This window comes from Arachis hypogaea, chromosome 15 (assembly GCF_003086295.3).
Source record: "Arachis hypogaea cultivar Tifrunner chromosome 15, arahy.Tifrunner.gnm2.J5K5, whole genome shotgun sequence".
In the NCBI taxonomy this organism is placed as follows: domain Eukaryota; kingdom Viridiplantae; phylum Streptophyta; class Magnoliopsida; order Fabales; family Fabaceae; genus Arachis; species Arachis hypogaea.
In genome coordinates, this window is record NC_092050.1 from 151426225 (window position 1) to 151452984 (window position 26760).

A 26760-nucleotide genomic window follows, 5' to 3' on the forward strand; every position below is an offset into this window, starting at 1 on the left:
AACATGTATTTATACCGATAACTAATTTTAATAGCTGATTTTAGTGTACATATAACATATATATATATATATATATATATATATATATATATATATATATAAATTTATTTTTAATATATATTTTATATTTAAATATATATTTTATATAAATAACTAATTTAATGAGTAATTTAAATGTTATTTTTTGTTTTTCCAAATGAAATAAAGAGATAAATATGAATTATCTTTATTTTAAATATTTTATTAGTCAAAATGAGTATTGTAATTCACAACTAACTCTATCCATTGTTATTTACAATTATTTTTAGTTTATTGTTAAAATAATTGGATTAATATAATGAGATTAATGGTAAAAATATAAACATAAGTACAATTGTCGCTAATCTAAATATATAAAATTATCATGTTTACGAAAAAAATATAAAATTATTATGGAAGGGTATTGCTATAAAATATACTTTTAATTTATATAAAATAATACACAACTAGCCCTGAGTAAAGGGATAGTTAAGGAAAAATTTATAAACAAGTAATAAGTAGAAAGGACCAAAGTGTCATTTCACATTTTACTATTCACAGGAGAGAAGTGTATCTCAACAGAAAGAATAACAAATAAAACGGTGCGTTTCTATGTCCAAAGTGTGGTGACGCAAAACTGAAAACCCGAACTCCTAAACCCTGCGAAGCCACGAGCCATGGTTGGTGGTGAGAGAGAGTGCGTGTTCATTTCATAGAAGAAGAAGAAGAAGGAATGGGAATATTCGAACCTTTTAGAGCCATTGGATGCATAACAAGCGGTGTCCCTGTTTCAGTTCAGAGACTCGGCACCGAAACTTTCGTCACTGTCAGCGTTGGAAAGGCCTTTCAGATTTTCAACGTAATTTCGTTTTCTTATATTCTTTTGTTTTCCTCTTCTTGTTTCATTGAATTGTTTGAATATCAATATAATTTTCTTTTAATTTCTAATTTTCTCTGTGCAGTGTGCGAAGCTCAATTTGGTTATAGTTGGTAATAACTACCACCACTGCACTGCACTATTTTTTTTTTTGGGGGGGGGGGGTTAATTCTTTTAGCTCGTTAGTTTTCGTTTTATTTGTGAAATGCAAAAAAAAAAAAAAAAATGACATTTTGCATGAAGGTCCTCAACTGCCGAAGAAGATTACTGCACTTGCATCCTTCAAAGAATACACTTTTGTTGCATATGGACACGACATTGCAGTATTCAAGCGTGCGCATCAGGTAAATGCTATTCTGAGTGTTTTTCTTTGCTCCTTTGAGGAAAGTTGAGGAAATTTTGAAAATTTTTATATGTTTGTGCATGTTGTTTTATAATTAGTTTAATTGAATTATTATTACCATTCTAAGGTTGCAACTTGGAGCAAGCATAGTGAAAAAGTCAAGTTGCTACTGTTGTTTGGAGACCATGTTATCAGTGTTGATATTCGTGGCAACATGTTCTTGTGGGCATTTAAGGGAGTTATGGATCAGAACCCTTCCCCATTTGGGCACATTTTGCTTGATCAGAGTTTTAGCCCCAGCTGTATAATGCATCCTGATACTTACCTAAATAAGGTAATCATGTCTTTCTTCTTATTCCAAAGATTAAATAGACATTGTAGGCTTTAATTTTCAGTTGAGAATGAATAGGGCAATAGGCTTTACTGGGGCTGCAATTGTAGTCACGGGCTAATTAAGGAGTCAAGTGAAAGTGACATTTAGAGTTAAGACTTCCTTTATGATTGAGAAATATGCAATAGGTTCTCGTTGGGAGCGAGCAAGGTCCTATGCAGCTTTGGAACATTAGCACAAAGAAAAAGATATTTGAGTTTAAGGGATGGGATTCACCGATCACCTGCTGTGTTTCCTCCCCTGCTCTAGATGTCGTTGCAGTTGGGTGTGCAGATGGAAGCGTTCATGTTCATAACATTCGTTATGATGAAGAATTGGTTACATTTACACATTCTACACGAGGTTCTGTCACTGCCTTATCTTTCTGCACTGGTAAGTGTGTGATATTTTGCATAATAAATCAAATATGGAGCTGCCTCTATTCTTCAGGCTTTTAGTGCCTTTTGGTGTTTTGTGTTTATTTTGTTGGTGGATTATTTTATCTGGCTTAGATGGGCAACCCCTTCTAGCCTCTGGAGGTTCATCAGGTGTCATAAGCGTATGGAATCTGGAAAAGAAAAGGCTCCAGTCAGTTGTAAGAGAGGCTCATGATAGTGTGATCACATCACTACATTTTTTTGCAAATGAGCCAGTGCTTATGAGTTCTTCAGCAGATAATTCTATTAAGGTGACATTTTTTCTTTTTGGAAGATACATACATGTTTGCATCATGCATAATAAATTTTCATTGAAATATGTTGCTTTATTTATTTATTTATTTTATGCTTGCTCAGATGTGGATTTTCGATACGACTGATGGTGACCCTCGTCTTTTGCGCTTTCGAAGCGGCCATAGTGCTCCTCCCCTTTGCATAAAGTAAAGATTATTTTCCAGGTGTTAGTTTATTTGGGGAATTTTTTATCAATTTTGTTGTGAATGTTCTCTATCATTGTTAATATTAAATATTCTGAAGCAATTTTTTTTAAATATGTTGCTCCTTTATTTGTTCTCTATTCCTTGAACGGACATTAATCTTTTTGCACTTGGGTTAGAAAGTAATGATGGAACTTCTAGTTTTTCTTCTGATGGAGGACATCTTTATATTCTTTGTGATTGTCATGTGTGTGGAACAAGATTGTTTGACCTCTACATGATGTGCAGCCAATGGATTGTTATGTGCAGTCTACTTGCTTCCTCCTTTTACGTTTTAGCCACGTTAATTCTTCTTCCATGCTATCATATGATAATGCTTTTAATTTTTGCACTTCTAATTTGGCATGTCTCATGACCTACGGCACACCTGCAAATTACATATGGCAGGTTTTATGCAAATGGAAGACATATTCTCTCTGCTGGTCAGGATCGTGCATTTCGGCTTTTCTCTGTAGTTCAGGTTGGTGCCACTATTATCTACAATCAATGGTCCAACAAAAGCTAGTCATTCATTAATGCCTAACAAAATAACATCCCCTCAAAAAAAAAAAAAAAAAGATAAAAAAGAAAGAAAGAAAAGGAATTTTGCATTTTCTCCCTACAAGCGTTGTTAGCATGTAGATTTTCTTTTCCTCTCTATATTTGGCATTTTCTGTGTATTAATTTCATCAATTGGTTTCCCCATATATAACATGTTTATGGTGTTTGCAATGCGTTTTTTTGATAGGATCAACAAAGTAGAGAGCTTTCTCAGCACAATGTTTCTAGACGAGCCAAGAAACTTAAAGTAAAGGTATGGTTGGTGTTTCATGCTTTCCTTATTGTTGCTTAGCAGAGCTTGTGAAAGCGTTGCTTTTGCTTTAATATTCCTCTGTAAATTCTTAATGTTTTGTTTAGAGACTTAGTATGATAATTACAAAGATATATAAATGTGTGTTTTACTATTGAAAACATCTTATGACCTCGGATACCTAAATTTGGATTTTGGTATTCTTAATCTGGCTTATTTTTTATTTTTATGTTGTGATTATGCTTTCTAGTTCTTAAAGCATTCAGTTCAATAGTCATGATTAGGTCGGAAACTATATGATATTAATTGTGAGTCATGGGTCTTTGTGCTTCCTGTTTTGAATAGATTTTTCATCCCTCATTTCGTGTATGTGTTTATACAGGAAGAAGAAATAAAGTTGAAGCCCGTGATTGCATTTGATTGTGGTGGGTTATTTCTCTGCTACTATTCATTCAGTTCTAATTTTGCTGAAGAAATGGAATTGAAACTGATGTATATTAATGTAGAATCTGAATTACAGTGGGGAATCCAGCCTTAAAGGCATGTGTATAAGTATATAAATTGAAAGTAAATAAAAAGATAGCCTAGTCATATAGATCTACGACCACCAAGCTCCTTAAAATCAAAATCTCTATGATTGAATTTTGCTGGTTTACACTTGGTGTATTATATTATAATCTGCTGCTATCTGTTTCAAATCCTCTTATTTCTTATACAAACTTCAGCTGAAATTCGAGAACGTGATTGGTGCAACGTAGTTACTTGTCATATGGATACTGCTCAGGCATATGTGTGGAGACTTCAAAATTTTGTTCTTGGTGAACATATATTGAATCCCTGCCCAGAAAATCCAACACCTGTAAAGGTTAGGATCTCACTTTATTCATTATCTCTAGGATTTTCTATGTAGTGCATTAAGGGCACTTAGTGAGAAATTGGACAAAGAAAGCAATCAATGAAAAGTAAAATGCCTAGTTAATTGAGAACTTGAGCATTATTTTTCATTTTTTCTTTGAATATTTTCCACTTCTGATTATTTAAAAAGTGTCTTTAGATCACTTCTTGGGGGGAAAAACTGTATAATTAAACCTTTTGGCTAACAATGATTCTGATTGACTACTATCATATGTCAACAGGCTTGCGCCATCAGTGCATGTGGCAATTTCGCCATCCTAGGGACAGCAGGTGGTTGGATTGAAAGGTTTAACCTACAATCTGGACTACCTCGGGGTGCTTACATTGACATGTCAGAATCACTAAGGTGTGCTCATGACAGTGAAGTGGTTGGAGTCGCATGTGACTCAACTAACACTCTCATGATAAGTGCAGGATATCAAGGAGATATAAAGGTTCATATTTCTTATCTGGAAGCAGCTGTAATTGGCACTCGTTGAAGTTAACAAACAATGCACAATCACTTAGTTAATATTGTGACATTAGACTGGAAATCCTCATTTATAATGTCTCTGCAGGTTTGGGATTTCAAAGAACGTGAACTTAAATCCAGATGGGAGATTGGTTCTTCTGTTGTTAAGATTGTTTATCATCGTTATAACGGTAAATTGAGTTCTTACTACATTCCATATCCCCCCATATGTTTGTGTAAATTGTTTATCATCATAATATATTTTTTTAATCTTTTATCTTCTGTTTTTAAAGAGAAAAAATATTTAGAAGAGACTGGAAGAAATTTCTGCCTTATAATTCATACTGTTGGATCTATGTGATTTGAAGTGTTTTAATGATTTTTGTAGGTCTCCTGGCTACGGTAGCAAATGATTTAGCAATCAGATTGTTTGATGTTGTGGCTCTTAGATTAGTTCGCAAGTTTGATGGTCACACTGATCGCATTACAGACTTGTGCTTCAGTGAGGATGGGAAGTGGCTTTTGTCATCTAGTATGGATGGAAGTCTTAGAATTTGGGATGTGATCTTAGCAAGACAGATAGATGCAATTCAAGTTAATGTGCCTATTACAGCATTATCTCTTTCCCCAAACATGGATATATTAGCAACTGCTCATGTTGATCAAAATGGGGTATACCTGTGGTGAGTTTCTTAATTCATTCCTCATGGGTAATAACCACTTTGTGGAGAACTTTTTACGTTTCCCATAATGTTTCACACACACAATGTTGGTAATTTCACACACAATGTTTCACACACACAAGATTAATAACTCTGAATGGGAAAAGTTGATGTTAGGGCTTAAGTGACATTAATTTCTGAAATAAAATTCCTGAATGGGAAGAGTTGATGTGATTATTTAAAGGGTTTATCTAACTTGTGTCCTAAGGGCACATGTTAAGATGATAAATTAAGAAAATTTTTCTTGAAAACACTAAAAATTTAAGTTTTCAATGCATTTGTTTTTCATTTATTAAGTGAAAACAATAGTAGTCTTATCATGTGCCCTTATGACACATGTTAGCTAAACCTTTATTTAAATGATAATGACATCAAATGGAAAAAAAGTGTTCTACTTAATTAGAAACCCTCTTTTATGCTGACACTTTTTATCAGGGTAAACCAAACAATGTTCTCTAGTACTTCAACTGTTGATTCATATGCAAGTGGGAAAGAGGTGGTGAGTGTCAAGTTGCCATCTATATCTTCCACAGAACATTCTCAAGTTGAGCAGTTGGATGAGGTGGTGAATGCTTCTCAACCTAAAGATGCTCCACATGTTCCAAGTCAAGTTAATCAAATACCTGATTTGGTCACACTCTCACTGCTGCCAAAGAGCCAGTGGCAAAGCTTGATTAATTTAGACATTATAAAGGTATGCACTTCTCAGCAACATTCATCTCAGTTCTCCTGCTATGGACATTTTTGTGAAACCTATTTTCCTTCATTTTCATTTGTATTTTGCTCAAGTGACTTATATTTCTCCTGATTGTTGTATAACAAACTCTTAATTCCAGATACGCAATAAACCTATTGAGCCTCCAAAGAAACCCGAAAAAGCCCCATTTTTCTTGCCTTCAGTTCCATCCCTATCTGGAGAAATATTGTTTGAGCCTGGTAAGTTATCAGTTGAAGAGAGGGATGGTAAACAAATGAAAAAGACAAGATTAGATTCGACGTCATCCTGTTTTCTGCATCTTCTTCAATCCTCAAACGTTTCAGATAACTGTAAGAACCCAACTATTTTGTTCTTGTATAAATATCATATGTTTATTTCACCGACAATTAATTCAATAGTGTTCATTCTCTTGAAAGTGCCTCGTAAGTGCATTATAACTTTCTTGATTTTCCATGTTGCAGATGGCGCATTCACTGATTATATCAAAGGATTATCTCCGTCAACTCTGGATATGGAACTTCGAATGCTTCAGATAATTGACGACAATGATGATGAACAAGGTGAGAATAGACCGGAGTTAGTATCGATTAAACAGCTTATGGATTATTTCATCCATGAGCTCTCCTGCAGAAATAATTTCGAGTTCCTACAAGCTGTCATCAGGTTATTTTTGAAGGTCAGAGACTTTTCCTTTTTCATTGTTGGGTGGTTTTGACTGTTCATAGACACATGTTCACTAAATAAGAAATATTTGTTTTTCTGATTGTATGATTACAATTTCTGTACCACGCTTCCTGTTGCCAGATACATGGTGAGACGATTCGGCAGCATTCACACTTACAAGAAAAGGCTCGGAAGCTTCTTGATATTCAGTGCAATGTGTGGCAGAGGGTAGATAAAATGTTTCAAAGTGTAAGATGCGTGGTTGGCTTTCTTAGTAATTCCCATATTTAGTTATGACAAAGCCCTCAATTTCGAAACTTCAATTAACGGCCATTGAGTAATATAGACAAGATGAAAGCAAATCATTGAACTGAGTAACGGGAAAGTTAAAAAGTATTTGTTCTACACAACATTTCTTGGAGTGAAGAAATCAGGGCAGCAAATTGGTCAAATCTGGTGGATGAGGTTTATACCAAGGAATTATAGTTTTGCATACTAGGCTCCATAGTCCATACACGAGCATTGAGAAAATTTCGAAACAAGATTTTGTATCAGTAAAATTGCAACTTATTGATTCCATGAGTGATTTATTCAATAGAAATTTTACAGCTTTAATGTTCAATTTTTTCTTCCCCCATACCATATTTCTTTACAGCCAAAGGGGTAATATAGTTAATGAAGTTGTTTCTTTACATGATTATTATACAGTTTCCATTGAGCTTTTGCCAGGATCAAGCATTACATGACTCCTATATTCTGCAAGTGCCCATATGGGAAATATGTTTCTATATCCTGAGTAATTGATGGTACAATTCTTGTTGAACACTCCTCGTATTTCCTGCAATTTAACAAGGTACAACAATTAGGCACTCTAACCCCATCTAGGGTCTAATTCATGCAAATTCATGGTGTAAGCAGTTTTAACACACTAACCTTTTTTCCCCCTCCAAATTCCCACCTCAAATTTTATTTTAATGAGCAGATGAAAGGTGTAATTTTAGTGGATGACAAATTGATTCTTATCTCTTTTGATAATTTTAGTGGATGACAATTTGATTCTTATTCTTATCTCTCTCACACACACATATGGGTAATGTTATGGTGAATTTATGAAGTTGGGTTTAGAGTGAAGATTTTTTTTTTTTCGATAGAAAAAAAAAAAAAAAAACATTATGCGTAATGTACATTTCTCTAAAAAAATTAGTTAGTCTTCACTTTTCATCCGATTTTATTATTGATCAAAGAAATTCCCTAAGTATATGGTTGGTACTTGTTACCTGTTGAGGGAACTCCCCGTTTTCCATTTGTGAATTAATCAAAAGCTTAGCCGCACGATGCAGTGGGGATGGATCTCTCTGAGCCTAAACCATAGATTTCATTCATCTTAGTATTAGTTTTCCAAAAAGTTAAGGTAGGTTCTACACATTGAACTCAATTTATATTTGCCATAGTATACCTGTCCAGCTTCAATAAGTGCCAACATAGCCCAAGCAGTGTTCACTAGATGGGACTTGTTTCCTTCCAAATTTGTGTATACCTGTGCACATTTTTGTTCTATTTATTTGGTGACAAGAAAAAAAAAAAAAAAAAGCTATGCTTAGAGTATAGAGTAGTGCAACTATTCTAAAATAATGCAACTCCCTCCGGTTGAAAATAATTGTCGTTTTCACCTTTTGTGTTTATTGAAAAATTAATGTATCTAGACGATAGCTATCGGTTCTTCATCGAGTTATATGAACTCTTTTTATTCCCCTCATGTATTGAACTGACTTGAGCAATTGGATCTCATACTCCATTCAATGGTAGAAGGAGATAAATCAACTTGATATACACAAGGGGGGAAAATATAGTTTCTTATTAAAGCACAAAGTTATTAGGTGTAAGGTTGATAAAACCTTTTGTTGGCATGAGAGATAGCTCTCTCCCCAGCCACCAGAAGTTAGCTGTTTGGAAAGCAAAAAATCACATGCTCTTCTAATGCTGTGGCTATCTTGGTAGCTCTTGCCTGCATCTATCAGTCCCTTAATTCCAAACCATGTGCCATAGGTAAAGCAAATTCCCCATGATCCATACCTGGTAAAATACAAATATTAATACCTTTTGACTTTAAGATAATCATTTACTCAGAAAGTTCACTTTTAAGACGAGAAATGATTTTCTTATGTGTAAATATTATTCTTCATTCATTGTTATAAAAACTAAAAAAAAAAAAAAAAAAAAACGAAATAAATTATCAAGAGTTCCGCCTAATTTCCCTTGTCCCTTGTTCTTTAGCTTGTCTTATTTCAGCTAATTTTTTTGAATTTGGATCTTCTAAAGTGAGAAAGTTGGTAAAGTGGAGAGTTAATCACCGTTGATTTTGTAACTTTTATGAAATGTGTGTCCACTATCTTAATTTAAGAGCGATGAACTTCTTACCTGACCACTTTTCTAACTTCCTCACTTTAGAAGATCTTGTTCCAAATTTTTTAGGATTGGTTTGGTAAATTTTTTTTTGAGAAGTACTTATGTTCCTTTTGTATTTTATAAATAAAAAAAGATCAAAAAAAGAATGTTCAAATGACATTTCTCAATTAGTTTGCATTGGGTGTGATATGAACAAAATGAAGTGAGTTCTGTTGGTTAATAAGAAAATAATAAAAAAAGATTGCAAACCATGAACCATCCGGTAACTGTATGCTTTGAATATAGTTTGCTGCTTTGGCAATGCAAGTTTCTATTTCCATCTTTCTGTGTTTTGGATATTCTTGTTTGAATAAAGCAAGAGCTTGAATTGCTGCTGATGTGCATTCCACATATCTATAAAGAGATGACATTTAAAAGGAAGAACTCACTTATCATTAATCTAAAGAACAAGTAATCATGCAATTAATGTAATGCATAGTTACATACTGATAGTCAATCATGATGTCTGCAAATGTTTCAACTGGATTCAATTCCTGTAACAGAAGCAACCAAATGAGTTTAAAAAAAGAAGATTCCTAATCCTTTTTCAAGAGAGTAGAAGCTACCTCTAGCCATTCATATGATCTTGTGAGCTCATAGGATGCGAACCCGCCATTAATATTCTGTAATAAAATTGAAGAGTAAATTGATTGAGTCATGATCATGGTCGAACCCCTGACACTTGCTTAAGCAGACGAGTGAGCTGACCACTCGATCAACCCAAGTTGGTTGGGTGACATGTTATTTAATTGGTAAATTTATACAATTATGGTCTAAAATTCTAAATTTGAGTAAATGTTTCTTTTAGTTCTCTTTTATTTATCGTTATTACTTTTTCGTACAAATAAATGCTGATTAAATAATGTAGTAAAAAGTAATAAATTAAAAAATTTGTAATCAATAAAATTACTAAAACAAGAATGAAATTTTAATTTAATTTGTACAAAGGATAAAATTGGAATTAATTAATTGAAATATGCGTATTTTAGGTATAAAATGTTATTAAAATTTCAGTCTCTGTCTCTAAAAATTTCAGTCCCCTATGTCCTCACTTTTTGGAGGTATTGAAATATTGAAATTTTAGAGACAGAGACAGAAATTTTAGTACCAGTCTCTGAGCCAACAAACATGATACTGAGTCTAAGTCTCTCAGTCTTTGTCCTAGTACCTCAAAACAAACGCTATTTAGATTTTTCAATTGAAAAATGTCTGAGCTGGATCATGAATCAGCTAGCGATGCATGAATTCCTTTTCTTTTTTTGGAACTAAGAGATTTCAAGATATATATATATGCATTATAATTAGTGTGGTACCTGCATGGATAAAATGAGATTAGCAGCGTCAAACAATCTGTGTGTTTCTATTGCTTCTCCTACAGTCTCATATGGCAACTTTGATAACAAAATGGAAGTCTGCAATGAATGTAGACAGCTCAAACATCATAATTAATCAGTGCTTCATTTAAGAACTTTTTCAAATTTATTAACTTAGCTTATAATTTGTTTAAATGTTCAACTGTTATCTAATCTATTTTGATTAGTATATCAATAAAACGTCATTTAAATTTTATGTGTTAGTTTTACTTAAATGAATCTAAATTAAATAAATAATGTAACTCCTAATAAGTTGAGGTCTTAATGAATGAGTAAATTAATTTATTTATGACCTTCAAGCCTTCAGCAGTGCAATCTGATACAGGCCAACCATTATCAGCGGTTGAGAAAGGCCAACCACCTTTCGAAATGTGGCGAAACCACCGGCTGGGGTCGCCGGAGCTGTTCCTTGTAACCTTCAAAACCAAACCATGTGTAACCAAATTTCACACTCTATTTAATTTAACTATTAATTTTAGCTTCTTCTTCCGTAACTTTATTGTACCTGTGAGCATTTTATGAAATTGTTTGCCTTCTTAAGCATTGAACTACATTCTTCATCAAGGTTTGTAGCCAAGATTGCTTGAACAGAAAAAGCAACATCCCAAAGTTGAGAACCATTATATCCCTGACATGCATGGAACTATCATAAGAATTTGCACTAAAATGAAGTTAATTAATACTCAAGTGTTTGTCAAAATTTGGGAGAAAAAATTAAAAAAAAAATTGAGAGGATCTATATTCCTATATAATGAATCTTCTCAATTTTTTTTACAATTGAGGAAGTAAAGTGTGATTTCTCATAAAATATTTATATCAATTTTTTTTATAATTATTTTAGACTTTAGATATCACTACTTGTTCAAAATAATAAATAAAACAAAAACGAAATTATCGTTTACTTAAAAGGATTTAGGGTACGTTTGGAAAGCTTCAAAAATAATTTTTTTGAGCTTTTGACTTATAAAAAGTAGTAATATTAATGTTTGGTGCAATTTTTAAAATTAAATTGTGACTTTCTAAGAATTTATTTAGGAGCTTAGTTAAAATAAATGATTTCTCTCATAATTCTATTACTTTTTACCATATTTTTATAAAATAAACACTTTTAAAACAAAAAATTTAAAAATAAAATAACTTATTTATAAACTACTTTTAATATAGTTATTTATTGTTTAAATTTTTTTTTAATAAAATCTTTTTTAAACATTAATAGCAAAATTGAACTATTTGTATGGTTAATATTTACTGTTGTAGTGTAAACTTAATTAAAGAGCATATTGTTAAAAGAAATTAAATATGTTATTGATTAGAGAAAATAATAAATAGATCTCTAATTTTTTATTTTAAAAATAAATAAATTATTAAATAATTAAAAATATAAAATTTTTTGTTTTAAATATGAGATATCTAAATTTTTTAAAAAAATATATTTGTCTTTATATATATTAGATAAAAATATTTAAATATCTCATATTTTAAAACATAAAAAACATTTTTAAATTTTTAATTAATAAAAATTTTAAGTATTTTTAAATAATAAAATTAAAAACTTATTTATTTTTTCTCTTGTAACTAATGTAGGACCTGCATTTTCATTCCATCCTCAGCCAGCCAGAGATAGTCTTTGACTCTTGAAATGTGACACTTGTATGCCTCGGAATTTGGATCCTCCAACCAACAACAAACCATGTTTAATACCTGCGTCTCAGTATCATGTGACCAAATAGCATGTGACCAATTCGCTTCACATTTTTAATACATTAAATGAATTAAAAACATAAAAAAAATCAATTTAATTACACTATTAGTGTTTATATTTTTATTAAATTTTTAATTAAATTTTTATACTACTTTTTATTTTATAATTAATTTTTTTAACGTAAAAAATATTAGAATTAATTAAATATTTATTTCACAAATTGAATATATCCACAATTATAAATTTAATTAGATCTTTGACTATATATTTTTTAAAAATAATATTATGTTTATTTTAATATTTTTGATATAAAAAAAGTAATTATAAAATTAAAAATAATATAGAGATTCAATTAAAAAAATATATATAAAAATATAATTATAAATTCAGTAAAATTATAAAAACTAATATCAGAATAATTAAATCAAAAAAATATTACTTTTAACTAATTCCTTTTTTAAAAACTTCAAGTAAATAACTAAATATAGACAGTAGAAAGGCTCACCTTCCTTGTTGAAGTGCCAGAACTGAGAAAATATTTATGTGAACATGAAATATTATTTTTCTAAATAACAATAATAGAAAAATTAAATAATAGTAATAATAGCATTACCTTACTAACAGGACCAATGCATATGTAATTTGTGTTTTGATCCTCATAGTGTATATGTTGCATTACATGATTTAATGCTTTCTGCCTTAGTTTTGAGAAAGGCCAGTGCATGAGAAAAGGCTCCCCCATATTTTCATGAACACAAATTATTTCCTGCACCTTTGACCGTTGACTATACATATCTTCCTGCAATAATAATAATAACAATGGTTAGTTACTTATTAGAACAGATATATAGTATACACTTTTCATTATAATAAGAATAAGAATAATACAAAAATTCTAAGACATTTTTTTTTTTACGAAATGGGATGAAGAATTTAACAATTAGATGAAATGAAAACATACATAGCCAAAAAAGTAATTAACTAAAATGAATATAAACATTATAATTAGTACCTTAGCACATAGAGTTCTAGCTTGGGTCCAATCGATTAGATGATAAGGAAGGGTGTACAATTCTCTTCTGAGGGACAAAATAATCCCATTAATTGGACCCACAAATCTTCTACCATATAAATAAGACATGGGAAGATACACCATTCGAGTGTGACACCACATCCTTCCTGCAATTATTGTATCAAATTTATTTATTTATTTGTACGTTACATGCATACTTACATTACGTACCTTCTTTATTTATTATTTATTGTTATTATCAAATTCAAAAGCAGATGAACTTTTATGTTGAATTAAAAAAGTAAATTAAAATTGCATACTTTTTGAATAGTTAAATTGTTTGATCTGATAAAAATTTTCATGATCAATGAACTTATTCATCAGAGTCATAATATTAAACGATTTTAAGAGTTAAATAAAAAATTTATTCAACTTAAATATATATATATATATATATATATATATATATATATATATATATATATCAATTTTAAGTAGGTGAAATAACTAATATGTGATTTCAAACTTCTGTTTCAATATATAAAAAAATTATATAATTCTTCCACATTATTTTTGGACCTTTCAAAGCAATATATATTATTAAAATTTGAAAGGTACGGTAAATTTTAATTTTCATTAAAAAAAAAAACAAAAGTTTAAGTAGGTATCTATCGTCCTGCCGGAATTAGGGTCTAACTTTAATTTAGAATTTTAAGCATTTAAACTAGGGTTAAATACAATTTTAGTCCCTAACGTAGAGGTCGAAAATTTATTTTGTCTCTAACTTTTTTTTGCCACAAAATAATCCTAAAGGTTTAACTTAATTTTAAAATTGTCTTTCAACAAAAATACCTCTCCCCTCTTCTTCCCCAAAATCAACCACAAGCAGAGGCGCAGAGACACAAGCAAAAGCAGAATCAGAAGTAGATAGAAACAGAACATAGAAACAGAATCAACAACAATCAAACAATAACAACCAGAAGAACAACAATAACAATAACAATGGATAATGAAATCAGAACAACAACAAAAGCAGAAGCAAAAACAAAAGCAGACAGAAGAAGAAGCAACCAGAAGCATCAACAACAACAATGAAATAAAAAGGAATAAACAGAAGTAACCAGAAGCATCAACAATAACAACAACAATAGAATAAACAGAAGCAAAACACCTTTTTTAAATATGAAAAATAAAAAAAATAAAAAATTGAAACAGCACTACAGAGACTTCGAGGGAGAGCAAGTGATATGCAAATCGCGAGGAAAATGATTGCGGCGGTGGTGGGGGAGGAGGGGCTGCGGCAGCGAACTGCGAATCGCGAGGGGAGGAGAGTTGTGGTGGTAGTAGCGGATCGCGTGGAAAGGACTGCGGCAGTGGTGGCGACGCCGCAAATTGCGACGAGAACGACGATGTGGTGGTGGCGGACTGCAAATCGCGACGAGGAGGGAGTTGTGGTGGTCGGCGGCGCTGCGAATCGCAACGAGGGCAGGAGTGTGGTGACGAGAACGACTCCGTTCCTCTCTTCTCTTTCTCTCTCCCTCTGCTCTCTCCTCTCTTGCCGTTAGTGTAAATGTGCGCTGAGGAAAAAAGGAGCAGCAGCGAGGAAGTAGCGGTGACGGCGAGGAGATTCCCCACCTTCTCTTCCCCCTTCCCCCTCTTCTTTCCTGGAAACACCCCCCCAAAGCGCGACCTCCCCTTCCCCTTTCCCGTTTTTTTTTTAATTAAAGGTAATTTGGTAATAAAAATAAAAAATTTAGTAAAAAGAACGATTTTAAAACTAAGTTAAACCTTTGGAACCATTTTGTAGCGAAGAAAAAGTCGGAGACGAAATAAATTTTCGGTCTCTATATTATGGATCAAAATCGTATTTAACCTTTTAAACTATGCTTAACTTATATTTTCTTGGGTCTCTATTTTTCAAAAATATAGAAAGTATCCAAAAAAAAAATCTTAAAACACACTATTTTTTACCTATTTTATATTTATATTTCTTAGTTTGTATATGTATTAATGTATGTTCTCTCCAACTACAAAATAAGATAGATATTCTATTAAAGTGATAAGCAGAAATTAAGGTCACATTTATTGGTAAGATCATTACAAAAAAGATTGATATATGTGGTAGTAATATTATATTATATTGGATTTGAGATATAAAATTATAAATGAGAATGAACCAGGGTGAGCAGGAACAAAGTAGGGAAGCAGCCATAGCTCTGGGGGTATTGGGTTCATGCCACTCCATTCATATACACCAAGCACCTATATATGCCAATAATAACCCATCTTATTATATATTAATCTTAATTTAATAACAATGTACGTACCATACCTTTTTATTTTATTAAATTATATATTATTTCGAAAACCACTGCAATTTGCAACAACAAATTATACTACTACTATATTCTACAATAATTGCCATTTTTATATTTAATAAAATTGAATAATTTATCTTGTTTCTACTACTTTTGGACATACTTTAAGATGGGAGTGGGACCTTAAGTCATCATTCATAATTAAACTAGTTAGAAATTAAACGAAAGTTAATTAAGGTATACTATATTGATAGTTTTAATTATTCTGTTAGTATTTATAATTTTATTAAATTTATAATTAAATTTTTATATTTTTTATTTCAGTTAAATTTTTATATTATTTTTAATTTTGTAATTAAATTATTTTTATATAAAAAATATTAAAATTAATAAAATATTTTTTTTAAAAAATATATAATTAAAAAAATTTAATTAGATTCTTAATTATTGGTATCTTTAATTTTTTAAAAAAATATTTTATTAATTTTAATATTTTTATACTAATAAAAATTTAATTATAAAATTAAAAATAATATATAAATTCAATTAAAAAATATATATATAAAAATTTAATTATAAATTTAATAAAATTATAACAATCAACAAAATAGCTAATATATTATATAGAGAAATAGAAGAGTTATTACTGAAAGCCAGAGTTTGCCCCATGAAGGAATAGAAGTGAGACCATCACGATGGAGGATCCAGGATCTTGCTTTGAGCATGAAGCCATCTCCGCCGTCGACGTCTTCTCCGATCAATCTCAGTGTCACATAATTCAAAGCTGTGCTTAGCATTGTGCTCTCCCCATCTATATGCAATCCCCAACCTCCATCTTTGTTCTATGCTCCCATCCATAATAACAAATTAACCAAACTAATTAATTAATAATTATGCATAGTCGAATTTTTATTTTATTTTAACAATTTTGAATTTAAAATTTTATATGCATAAAATAATGTTTGCTGAGAATAATAATTCCAATTTCTCATCAAAGCAAATTAAATTAACCGAATTCTTGTGTCAGTATGTACAAAAAATTTATATTCCAACAAATGAAATAAAGAGCTTCTTAGAATTATTGAATAATGTAACTGTCCTTGCTCGTGTTCATTTGTCACCAATGTCCCAACTAACTAAAATGGAGCACCTCTATATGGTCCTACTTATTTATTGTACAGAATGTATCCAACAAATTTAATAACAATACATCGTAATAATGTTTGGGTATGTCGGTCCACAAAATATATATTAATATTTAATAATATATATAATATTTTTTCTTTTAAAATATCTGTGATCTTAAAGGTTCAGAACACAAAAATTTTAGAATTGAAATGAAAAAAATGAAATAACAAATAATGGCTTCTATAGTATTTCTAAGTGAAACAATTTTTTATTTTTTGTTTAATTTCCAACAAAATAATTTGATTTGAAATTAAATCACTTCCAATTATGAAACTATTTGTATACTCCGTACTCAGAGAGAATGAGAGAAGGAGAGAGCGGGAGAGAGCGTTTGAGGGTGAAACACGGTGAAGAAGATGGCCATGCCATCGAAAGAGATAAGGGGGAGAGTGTGGGAGGGTTTGCATCAGGTGTGAAGGAGGGATCAAGTAAGGGCGACCTTAGTTCCAGGGTGACTTCCAAGATTTCGTTCCGTGACAAGGTTATTGGTTCTACGGTAGCCACAGGGATAAATCGGGCTGAAGCTCTAGATGAGGATTCCATGGCAGTGGTCACTGGAAAACAAGGAGATCCTATGCCTCCAAGAGTTTGCTTCTCCGAAGAGGCTAGGAACATCCTTTCTGAACCATACAAGGAAGCAATTGTGATTAAGGTTCTTGGAAAAAACCTTAGTTACACGGCCATGTTTCACAAATTGAAAGGGGTATGGAGGATCACCGGTGGATATGAAATCTTGGATGTGGGTTTTGGGTACTTCCTCGTTAAATTTGATCGCATGGACGATCGAGAGAAGGTTTTACTAGGGGGGCCATGGATGATCTTCGGTCACTATATTGCGGTTAAGCCATGGACACCGGATTTTAAACCTTGTGAGGACACTTTCGGGGAGACTATGGTTTGGATTCGAATCTCTGGTTTGAGCATATGGTACTATCAGGATAAAGCCATGATGAGAATCGCTTCTGCTGTGGGAAGACCAGTCAAGGTGGATCTGGCTACTAAGTTGGCGGAAAGGGGAAAATTTGCTCGGGCTTGCGTGCAAATTAATCTTGGTTTGCCGGTGGTCCGGAGTGTGATTGTCGATGAGTTTGAATATAAGGTGGAGTATGAATGCTTACACCTTATTTGTGACAAGTGCAATTGTTTCGGGCATCCAGCAACTGACTGCAGAATGACCCCAATAGATTCGGAAAGGGTGACCGAGACGGCGGCCCGGGTGGTGCAGCCACAGGAAGCTTCAAAAGAGAAAATTTTTGAATTTGGAAGCAATCCCAAAGAGTCAGTGATAGTTGCAGAAATTGGGGAGGAATTAGATGATACGTTGCATGGGAAGGAAGTGGGGTCCCAACATTTGGAAAATGAGGCTGGCTGGACCAAAGTCAGCGGTAAAAGGAGAGGAAAATTGAGTCAATCAAACAAAGCCCAACAAACATCTAAAGATAAAATGCCGGTGCGCTCAAATCAGAAATTGGACCAGAACCGTGACTTTGGGCTACGTATGAGAGGAGCTGAATCAGGGGTGAAGACCGGGTCGGTTAGCGGATCTAAGGCACGCATGGCATCTTCCAAACAGCAAGGGGTGAAGGGCAAATCTGTCTCCGTTGCGGTGCCGACTTTCACTGCCATTATCAAAAACGGACACAAGAGGTTGCGCCCTTCTTCTTTGCAGAATTCGCCGTCGACTCCGGACTGCCTTGGCGACACCAGCAAGCAGCAAATCGGCAAATTGGAAGGGTTGTCAGTGGAGGGACACAGACAAACCGGGCAACAACCGGACAAGGACAAGCAAGGCTCAGGGGGATATGATGGTGGATCTTCATCATCTCGTTAGGGACTTCAGCTGAGGTTGGTCCTTTTTACAATACAAATTGTTTTATGGATTATTTAGATTTAAGCTTTCTATTTTGGAATATTAGAGGTGCCTCTAATAAATTGGCCCGGGTTCATAGTAAGGAGTTAGCGAATAAATTTCATCCTACTTTTTTCATTCTGTTTGAAACCCATATTGCTTTCGAGAGGATGAAATCTTTTTGGAATAATCTAGGTTACCAGGGTGTTGGTATTGTTGAGGCTAATGGTCATAGTGGGGGTATCTGGGTTCTATGTTCTAATTCAAATATTTCTGTGAGAGTATTGGATGTAGTTGATCAATGTATCAGTTTTGAAATCACTATGGGCAATACATCTAGTTACTGCAGTGCGGTGTATGCTAATCCGCATATACATCGGCGTAAAGAACTGTGGGGTGACTTGACAAGGATTGCTAATATGATCCACGGACCTTGGATTGTGTTAGGGGACTTTAATGATGTTTTGTTGCAGAGTGAAGTTAGAGGGGGGCAATTTAGACTTGCCAGAGCAGAACAATTTGCGGAAACATTGGAGGATTGTGGGCTGTTTGATATGGGGGCTATTGGGAGAAGATTCACTTGGTACAGGAAGGTGAAAGGTGGGGTGCAGGTGGCCAAGAAGCTTGATAGAGCAGTCATCAACCAGGACTGGCGACTAATGTTTCCGGAGGCTTATACTGAGGTGCTGGCGCGCCTTCACTCTGATCATTGCCCATTATTCACTAGGTGCAAGATGGCAAAGAGGGCTACCAAGGGCCATCGTCCGTTCAGATTCCAGGCTGCGTGGATGACTCATCCTCTTTTTAGGAATGTTGTTGATACAGCTTGGAATAGAGGAGCTCCGGATGTAGTCAAATGTTTGTTGGAGGTTCAAAAAGATGCAACTAGCTTCAATAAAAAGGTTTTTGGCAATATTTTTGTTAAGAAAAGGGAGTTGGAGAGGCTTTTGAATGACGTTCAGATTACTCTGGAAAATCGGGAGGATCAACAGCTTAGGATCAAAGAGCAAGTTTTGCATCAGGAACTGAATGCTGTCCTTCTTCAAGAAGAGTTGTTGTGGTATCAAAAATCTAGAGAACAATGGGTGAGATGTGGAGACAGAAATACAAAATTTTTTCATCTGCAGACAGTTATCAGGAGAAAGAGGAACAAAATTCATGGGTTATTTTTGGAGGATGGGTCTTGGGCCACGGAGACTACGACTCTAGAAATGGCGGCAAATTCTTTCTTTCAAAAGCTCTTTTCTACAAGGGAGGATATTGACCTGGACGCCATGGGGCCTTTTCCTTGCCCGTCTCTTAGTACTGAGGCTTGTCAAAAGTTAGTGGAACCGGTGACGTCTGAAGAGGTTAAAAGAGCTGTGATGACCATGAGTTCATTTAAAGCCCCAGGGCCAGATGGATTTCAAGCAATTTTCTACAAAGAGTTCTGGGACTCTCTTAGCAACGATGTGTGTAGACTGGTCAAGCGAGCCTTTGAGGGTGAGCCATTGAATGCGGCTATTTTCGATACTCTCATTGTTCTAATTCCTAAAGTGGAAGTTCCCTCTTCCTTACGGGAGTTTCGGCCTATTAGCTTATGTAATGTAATTTATAAAATTGTCACAAAGGTTCTAGTTAACAGGTTCAGACCTTTCCTGTCGGAGATCATTGGTCCTTTGCAAGGAGGGTTCATTCCAGGAAGAGGAACCACAGAGAATATTATCATTGCTCAAGAGATTATGCACTTCATGAGGAACACCAAGTCTCGAAAAGGGACCATGGCATTCAAGATTGATTTGGAAAAAGCTTATGACAGGGTAGACTGGCGTTTTCTGGAAGCTACTTTGGTCCGGTTTGGGTTTCCAAAGGCTACCATTGATCTTATATTGAATTGTGTGACTTCCTCTTCGTTGGCAGTTTTGTGGAATGGGAACAAGCTCCAAAATTTCAATCCGAAGAGAGGGTTGAGGCAAGGAGATCCTATGTCTCCTTATCTATTTGTACTCTGTATGGAAATGCTTGCCTGCTTTATCTCTCATAGAGTTTCCCAAGGTTTGTGGAACCCAGTTGCGGTTTCTAGGAATGGACCACGACTCTCTCATTTGATGTTTGCAGATGATCTTTTGCTTTTCTGTAAGGCATCAAAAGCTCAAGTAATAGAGGTCATGCATTGTTTGGACTTGTTTTCTAGAGCGTCAGGTTTAAAGGTAAATCTTCATAAGTCAAAGGCCCAGTGTTCCAAGAGGGTGTCGAAGAGGAGAAAAGAGGTTCTCTCAGGGGTCTCTAACATCCGGTTCTGCAATGATTTGGGTAAATACCTAGGAATTAACATCGGTCATGCCAGAGCTTCCAGGAAGATGGCTCAGGAGATTATTGAAAAAATTTCGAGAAAGCTCTCCAGTTGGAAAGGACGCCTACTGAATAAGGCAGGGAGGCTTTGTCTTGTTAAATCGGTTATGGCCTCTATCCCAGTTTATGAAATGCAAATTTCTCTTCTCCCGAAGTATGCATGTAATAAAATTGATTCCTTGATGAGACAATTCTTGTGGAAAGGCCAAGCGACTGGAAAAGGGCTGCCTCTGGTCAGGTGGGAGGTCGCCATAACTCCTAAAAAGGCAGGAGGATTGGGTATTAGGGATACTTCCTGTGCTAACATGGCGCTTCTGGGAAAGTTGGTATGGGATTGTCTAAATAATAGTGAGAAGTTATGGGTGCAGGTTCTGAAGCATAAATATCTCAGGAATCAATCTGGTATGAATGGAAACAGTAGAATTTCTTCATCGGCTACCTGGAAGAACATTGTTAGTGCCTATGAGCATCTCAAGGAAGGGCTTCATTGGAATATTGGAGATGTCCACAAATCAGTTTGGTATGATGAGTGGACTCCTTTTGGTAAGCTTTGCAACCTTGTTCCTTATGTACATATTTCTGAATCAGATTTCATGGTGGCTGACTTGTGGAAAGGGGTGTCTTGGGAGGTTGATAGTCTTACCACGCCTATTCCGCATGAGATTAAGCAGTTTATTTGTGGTCTGAGATATCCTAGTTTGACTGAGTTGGAGCCACAGTGGGAGTGGTGGCCTGCAGCAACAAAAAAGTATAGTGCAAGGGAGGGTTACAGATGGTTATTAAAGAAAACATTAAATTGGAATGCCAACAGTAATTGGAACTGGTTGTGGAACACAAACATTCCAGAGAAGTTCAAATTTACTATGTGGCTTAGCTTACATGATGCTCTACCAACTGAGACCTTTCGATTCAAGCGGCATTTAGCTTCTTCAGATATGTGTAAGAGATGTAACAAGGCGCAGGAGACTATGGAGCATTGCCTTAGAGACTGTGAACGATCAAAGGCAATCTGGTATATGTTGGATCCTAGTATCCTGGACTCGACGGCTGGTACTGCTTTTGAAGAGTGGTTTCGGAAGGCCTTGGCTAACAATGAGGCGTCCTTTGGTGCAGGGCTTTGGTGGGTATGGAGACATAGGTTCAATGACATATTCAACACTGACAACCCTTGGACAGACCATAAGGTTGTTGCCTTGGCCAGAATTACCGCCAAGGACTTACAGGTTTACAGGAATCGAAGCAATGCCTTTAGGTCTCTCCGAAATTGCCTGTGTTGGGAACCACCGGTAGGCAATAGTTTTAAAGTTAATTGTGATGCAAGCTTGTATATGGATTCAAATTTAGCGGGATTTGGGTGTATTATTAGAGATTCTAAGGGAGATTGGATCTCGGGCTGCTCTGGAAGCATTCCCCCTTGGTCTATAATCAGATGTGAATTATTTGCTGCTTGGAGGGGGCTGGTTTTAGCTTGGGATTGCGGTTTGAGGGAGATTATATGTGAAACAGATTGCCTTGACATTCTGCCCATCATGCATGAGCTTACAAGTGGGTATCCATCTGAAGTAACAGATTTGGTTCACAAGATTCAGGAACTTTTATCTCGTCCTTGGCTTGTTCACGTTGAATGGGTGTCCCGAGAAGCAAATAGAGCTGCGGATTGGATGGCTAAATATGGTGCCAAGAGTAACTCTAATCATGTTATTTGGTCTGAGCCTGGTGTTGATCTCCAACGAATCATCCGCTCGGATTTAGAATAGTTTTTGCTTTGTTTCTTTCCTTGTTTAGTCACCAAAAAAAAAAATCACTTCCAATTTTCAGAATGGTAAACATATATTCCTTAAATTTTTATATAATCAAAATTCAATGTATTTATATGCAGTTAATTTTAAATATATCAAAATTTTTAAACGATATAGATAATTAGATATATAGAAGAAAAGCAGGAATATATAGAAATACCTGGTGATTGAACAAATAACGCCGGATCTCTTGCTTATGCTCAGGCGACAAGATAGCATTAATAGCTCCAGTTACCCATAATCCAATCACCTACCACATCATTCAAAAATTAAATTTTTTATACTTTAAATATACTATCAATGTATTAAATATCTAAAGAGGAATGTTAGGGCAGCAACTTTTGTGATTTATAGCCATCAAATAGTTATTAATGATGGTTTTAATAGTGTGATATTGGTGTGAGATTTCATCCAATTGCTCACTTTTCTTTGCTGGTTACATGCTGGCCAGAATTTAACAAAGTTGCTGGCCCCTTAGACTTCTTCTTATCTAAATATATTTAAAAAATAGTCAAATTTATTTCTAAAAAATCACTCATTTTTTAAATTGGTACTTCAAAAATTTTTTTAATCAAAGTTGTCCTTCAAAAATTTTAAGTTAATTACGTTGGTTCTTTTGTGTTTAAAAATTAGTTTTTTTGTGTTTTTAACCTTCAAAAATTAGTTAGGGAAAAGAATTTATGAGGATACTCATTAAATTATATGTGTTTTTATAAATGATATTTTAAGTGTGTTTATTAAAGTGGTCTCCTATACATAATTCTTTTAATTATAGCAATCGTAAAACTATTTATTTGTCCTTCCTCATTAATAACAAATTAGATTAAACTTGTAAAAGAGCACGATTTATAGTCTAAAAAATATATATTAAGCCATAAAATCACTCGAATTACGTATACATCTTCATTAACAAATAACAACTCAGTTTATAATAAATTAATAATTCATATAATTTATGTACGGATGATAAGATAAGAGGGGGACCATTAACTAATTTAAAAAGAATGTATATTTATTGTCTTATATTTTTATACATAAAAAAGATAGAGAAGGAACAGATTAAGTGTTGTTTGTTTATTCAATTGTATCATTCGTGGAACATTTTTCTCCATATGCATGTCATGTAATGATCAATAATATGATGTGACATGTCATAGTAACACATATACAGTAAACAAATATTACGTACTATACTAAAGTACTATTTAACACGAGAAATTAACAAAACAATAATAATTCATTAACATTCTAAACTGATTGTTAAAAATAAAATCATTCATATTTTTTATATTAATTAAATTTTTTTTTAAATATTTTTAAAATCAAAAGATATATAATTTGATCTTTGTTAACTCCCAAAATAAACTACAAATTATATAATTTCGGAGACATTAAATTGATGGTTTTAGAAATTAAAGTGATGAATTTGTTAATAGAGGTTCTTACCTCGGAAAAAAAATTGTCTTATTCATCTCCCATCAACCAAGAATCTACCCAATTAGATTCCAAACTCACCAACATCAACCAAGAAATAAAACAAAAACACTTCCAGCAAAAAATAAGAAAATATTATACAGGTTAATATTATTTAGACGTAATTCCTCTTTTAATCTTTATAATTTTACTAAATTTAATTAGGTTTTTATATAATTTTACTAAAAAAGAAGAGATTATTTATAATTAATTAGATGTTAATTAATGATAATAATTACATACCAAACCGGGTAAAAGGAACAAAGGACCACCATAGTCACCAGGCCAGAAACCATCCTCAGTTTGCAGAGTCGATAAAGATCTCAATGCACTTTTTAGTGTCTTTCTCACTACTTCCTCTTTTATTTCTTCTTCACTTTCAACCTTCTCAATCTTATTCACGTTTTTGTTATTCATCTTTAACCCTTTTTCCATCGCGAACTATATATATGCAAATTAAACATAGATGAAATTAAATCATAAGCAATTTTATTACTTAGGGTGTTAAAAGAACTTACATAGCTTCTTTAACTATACTTGTATATTTGAGACAAAAATTAAAATTAATAGTGAAATTTGATGATAAATATGAATTTAACATGTAACCTGCAAATTTTACCATCTATCGCATATATAATAAGATTTTTCGTGATTAGGGTCTAATACATTTCGCCAGAAATACATTTATTTATATATTAAAAAAATACAATGTTACATAATTAATAGCAATTTTGTAATCAACATGATGTATTTACCACATTAAGAAAAAGGAAATCAAATATAATTAATTAAGCATCGTCTTTTTTATTTTTTTTTTTAAAAAAGAGAAAGAGTGAAAATACAGTTATTAATTATACAATAATACTATGTATACATAGAAATTAACCACCAAATTAATTATTCATATAAAATATATATTAAAATATAAAATACACATTAAAAATAAATTAAATAATATATATAAAAACAAAATATATAACAACTAATTTTTTATGTACACATATATATCATTTTGTTAATTCCATTTTGACTAAAAGAATATCTTCTTAAAAGAAATATCATAAAATACTTTTTCATTCTTAAAATTTAGATTGAAAACTAGTAATTAATAAGCCAAAATTCTTTATTTAGGTCTCAATCAATCGCATATTTAATTATTATTATTAATTACTTCACAGAACTAATTAATTTATAAAGATATTATTTATACACTAAAATTAGTTATTAAAATTTATTACTAGTATAAAATATATGTTATAATATAATATATATTAAAAATAAATTAAATAATAAATATATTTATACATAAATATATGATAAATAATTTTAATGATTAATTTTAGTGTATATATAATATAATTATTAATTTATTATGAGATAGATAGATATAAACTTAATTAAGGAAATCACAATAAAAATGAAAGAGAAAAACATATATATATAATTATGGACCTGAAATCTCATTAAGAGATCAGAGGAATGGTTAGATTGGAAGCGGTTATCGGTGAAGTGTTGGCGAAGTTGTTGAAGTTGAAGATGGTGTTGTTGGGTTCCAAGGTGTGGATCAAACTCCCAAAACTGTCTTCCAAGATGCTTGTTCATGCTTCTAACCCACTCCTTCTCCTCTTTCCTCTCTGAAACCTTCAGCTTCCACATTGTTATCTTCTTTGATCTCTTAATTATTGCTACCTCCAATATTATTATATAGTAATTAGGTCATACGTACCTACACACTCAGGGTGTAGTTATACCATGCGGGCACCTTCACATGCTTCTCTTGAGCTCTAAAGAAGGTCATGAGACCATCCATAAATAGTTAAACAACTGTTATATACCTGTCCAACGGATCACTATAATTATGGTAATTAGTGTGTGATTATTGATAACAAATGTAAAATAGTCAAGGTAATAAATATATGATTTTTTTTGGTTGCCCACGGGGATCAGAGCTCTGACCACTCGACCAACCCAAGTTGGTTAAATATATGATATTTTAATTTGGTTAAATTACATAGTTTGTTTATATATTTTTTCTGAAATTATATATTGGTCTTTATATTTTAAAAGTTTGTAATTGAGTCTCTAAATAAAATTAAATTTTGTAATTTAGTTCCCACAGTTCAAATAATATTTAATTTAACAGAATATTTGTTAGCATATTCGCTATTTTAAACATGTGAATTGCATGTGTTTGAGAATAAACACTGATTTACAATTTTAGTGAAAGTATAAGAACCAATTGTATAATTTAACTATTTAAAAATGACCAAAAACTTCTTAAACTATCTAAACCTATCCAATCTTTTTCCAACTCTTACTCTCACTCTTTCAATTTTTAAAACAGCACCTCACCCCAACGCTCTCTGTCTCTCATCTCAGTTCAACGTCGTCATTGCCTCACAATGTTGAGACGGGCTCGTTTGGTTTCGGTATTGCTTCAACACTTTACCACAACTCCCAACATCATCA

At 32.9% G+C, this 26760-nt stretch overlaps 2 protein-coding genes across 2 annotated transcripts; one reads left to right on the forward strand and one right to left on the reverse strand.

Moving 5' to 3' along the window:
- Positions 1–614: 614 nt before the first annotated feature.
- On the forward strand, positions 615–7423 carry LOC112751364 (uncharacterized). The gene is made up of 18 exons (XM_025800469.3): positions 615–877; positions 981–1008; positions 1139–1239; positions 1366–1572; positions 1758–2001; positions 2121–2296; positions 2403–2485; positions 2930–3002; positions 3270–3335; positions 3715–3757; positions 4058–4197; positions 4469–4681; positions 4805–4889; positions 5087–5381; positions 5856–6114; positions 6257–6467; positions 6600–6814; positions 6943–7423. The coding sequence occupies exons 1-18, from the start codon at positions 752–754 to the stop codon at positions 7090–7092; spliced, it is 2715 nt and encodes a 904-aa protein (XP_025656254.1). The 5' UTR covers positions 615–751; the 3' UTR covers positions 7093–7423.
- Positions 7346–26075, reverse strand: LOC112751365 (probable oxidosqualene cyclase). The gene is made up of 18 exons (XM_025800473.3): positions 25744–26075; positions 24535–24732; positions 22979–23068; positions 16299–16493; positions 15511–15595; positions 13334–13500; positions 12935–13120; positions 12207–12320; positions 11125–11247; positions 10913–11035; positions 10560–10658; positions 9813–9869; positions 9694–9740; positions 9457–9600; positions 8697–8874; positions 8258–8338; positions 8079–8162; positions 7346–7639 (listed from the first exon to the last, which is right to left on the reverse strand). Exons 1-18 carry the CDS (start codon positions 25945–25947, stop codon positions 7502–7504), a joined length of 2313 nt encoding a protein of 770 aa, XP_025656258.1. The 5' UTR covers positions 25948–26075; the 3' UTR covers positions 7346–7501.
- Between the last annotated feature and the right edge of the window lie 685 nt (positions 26076–26760).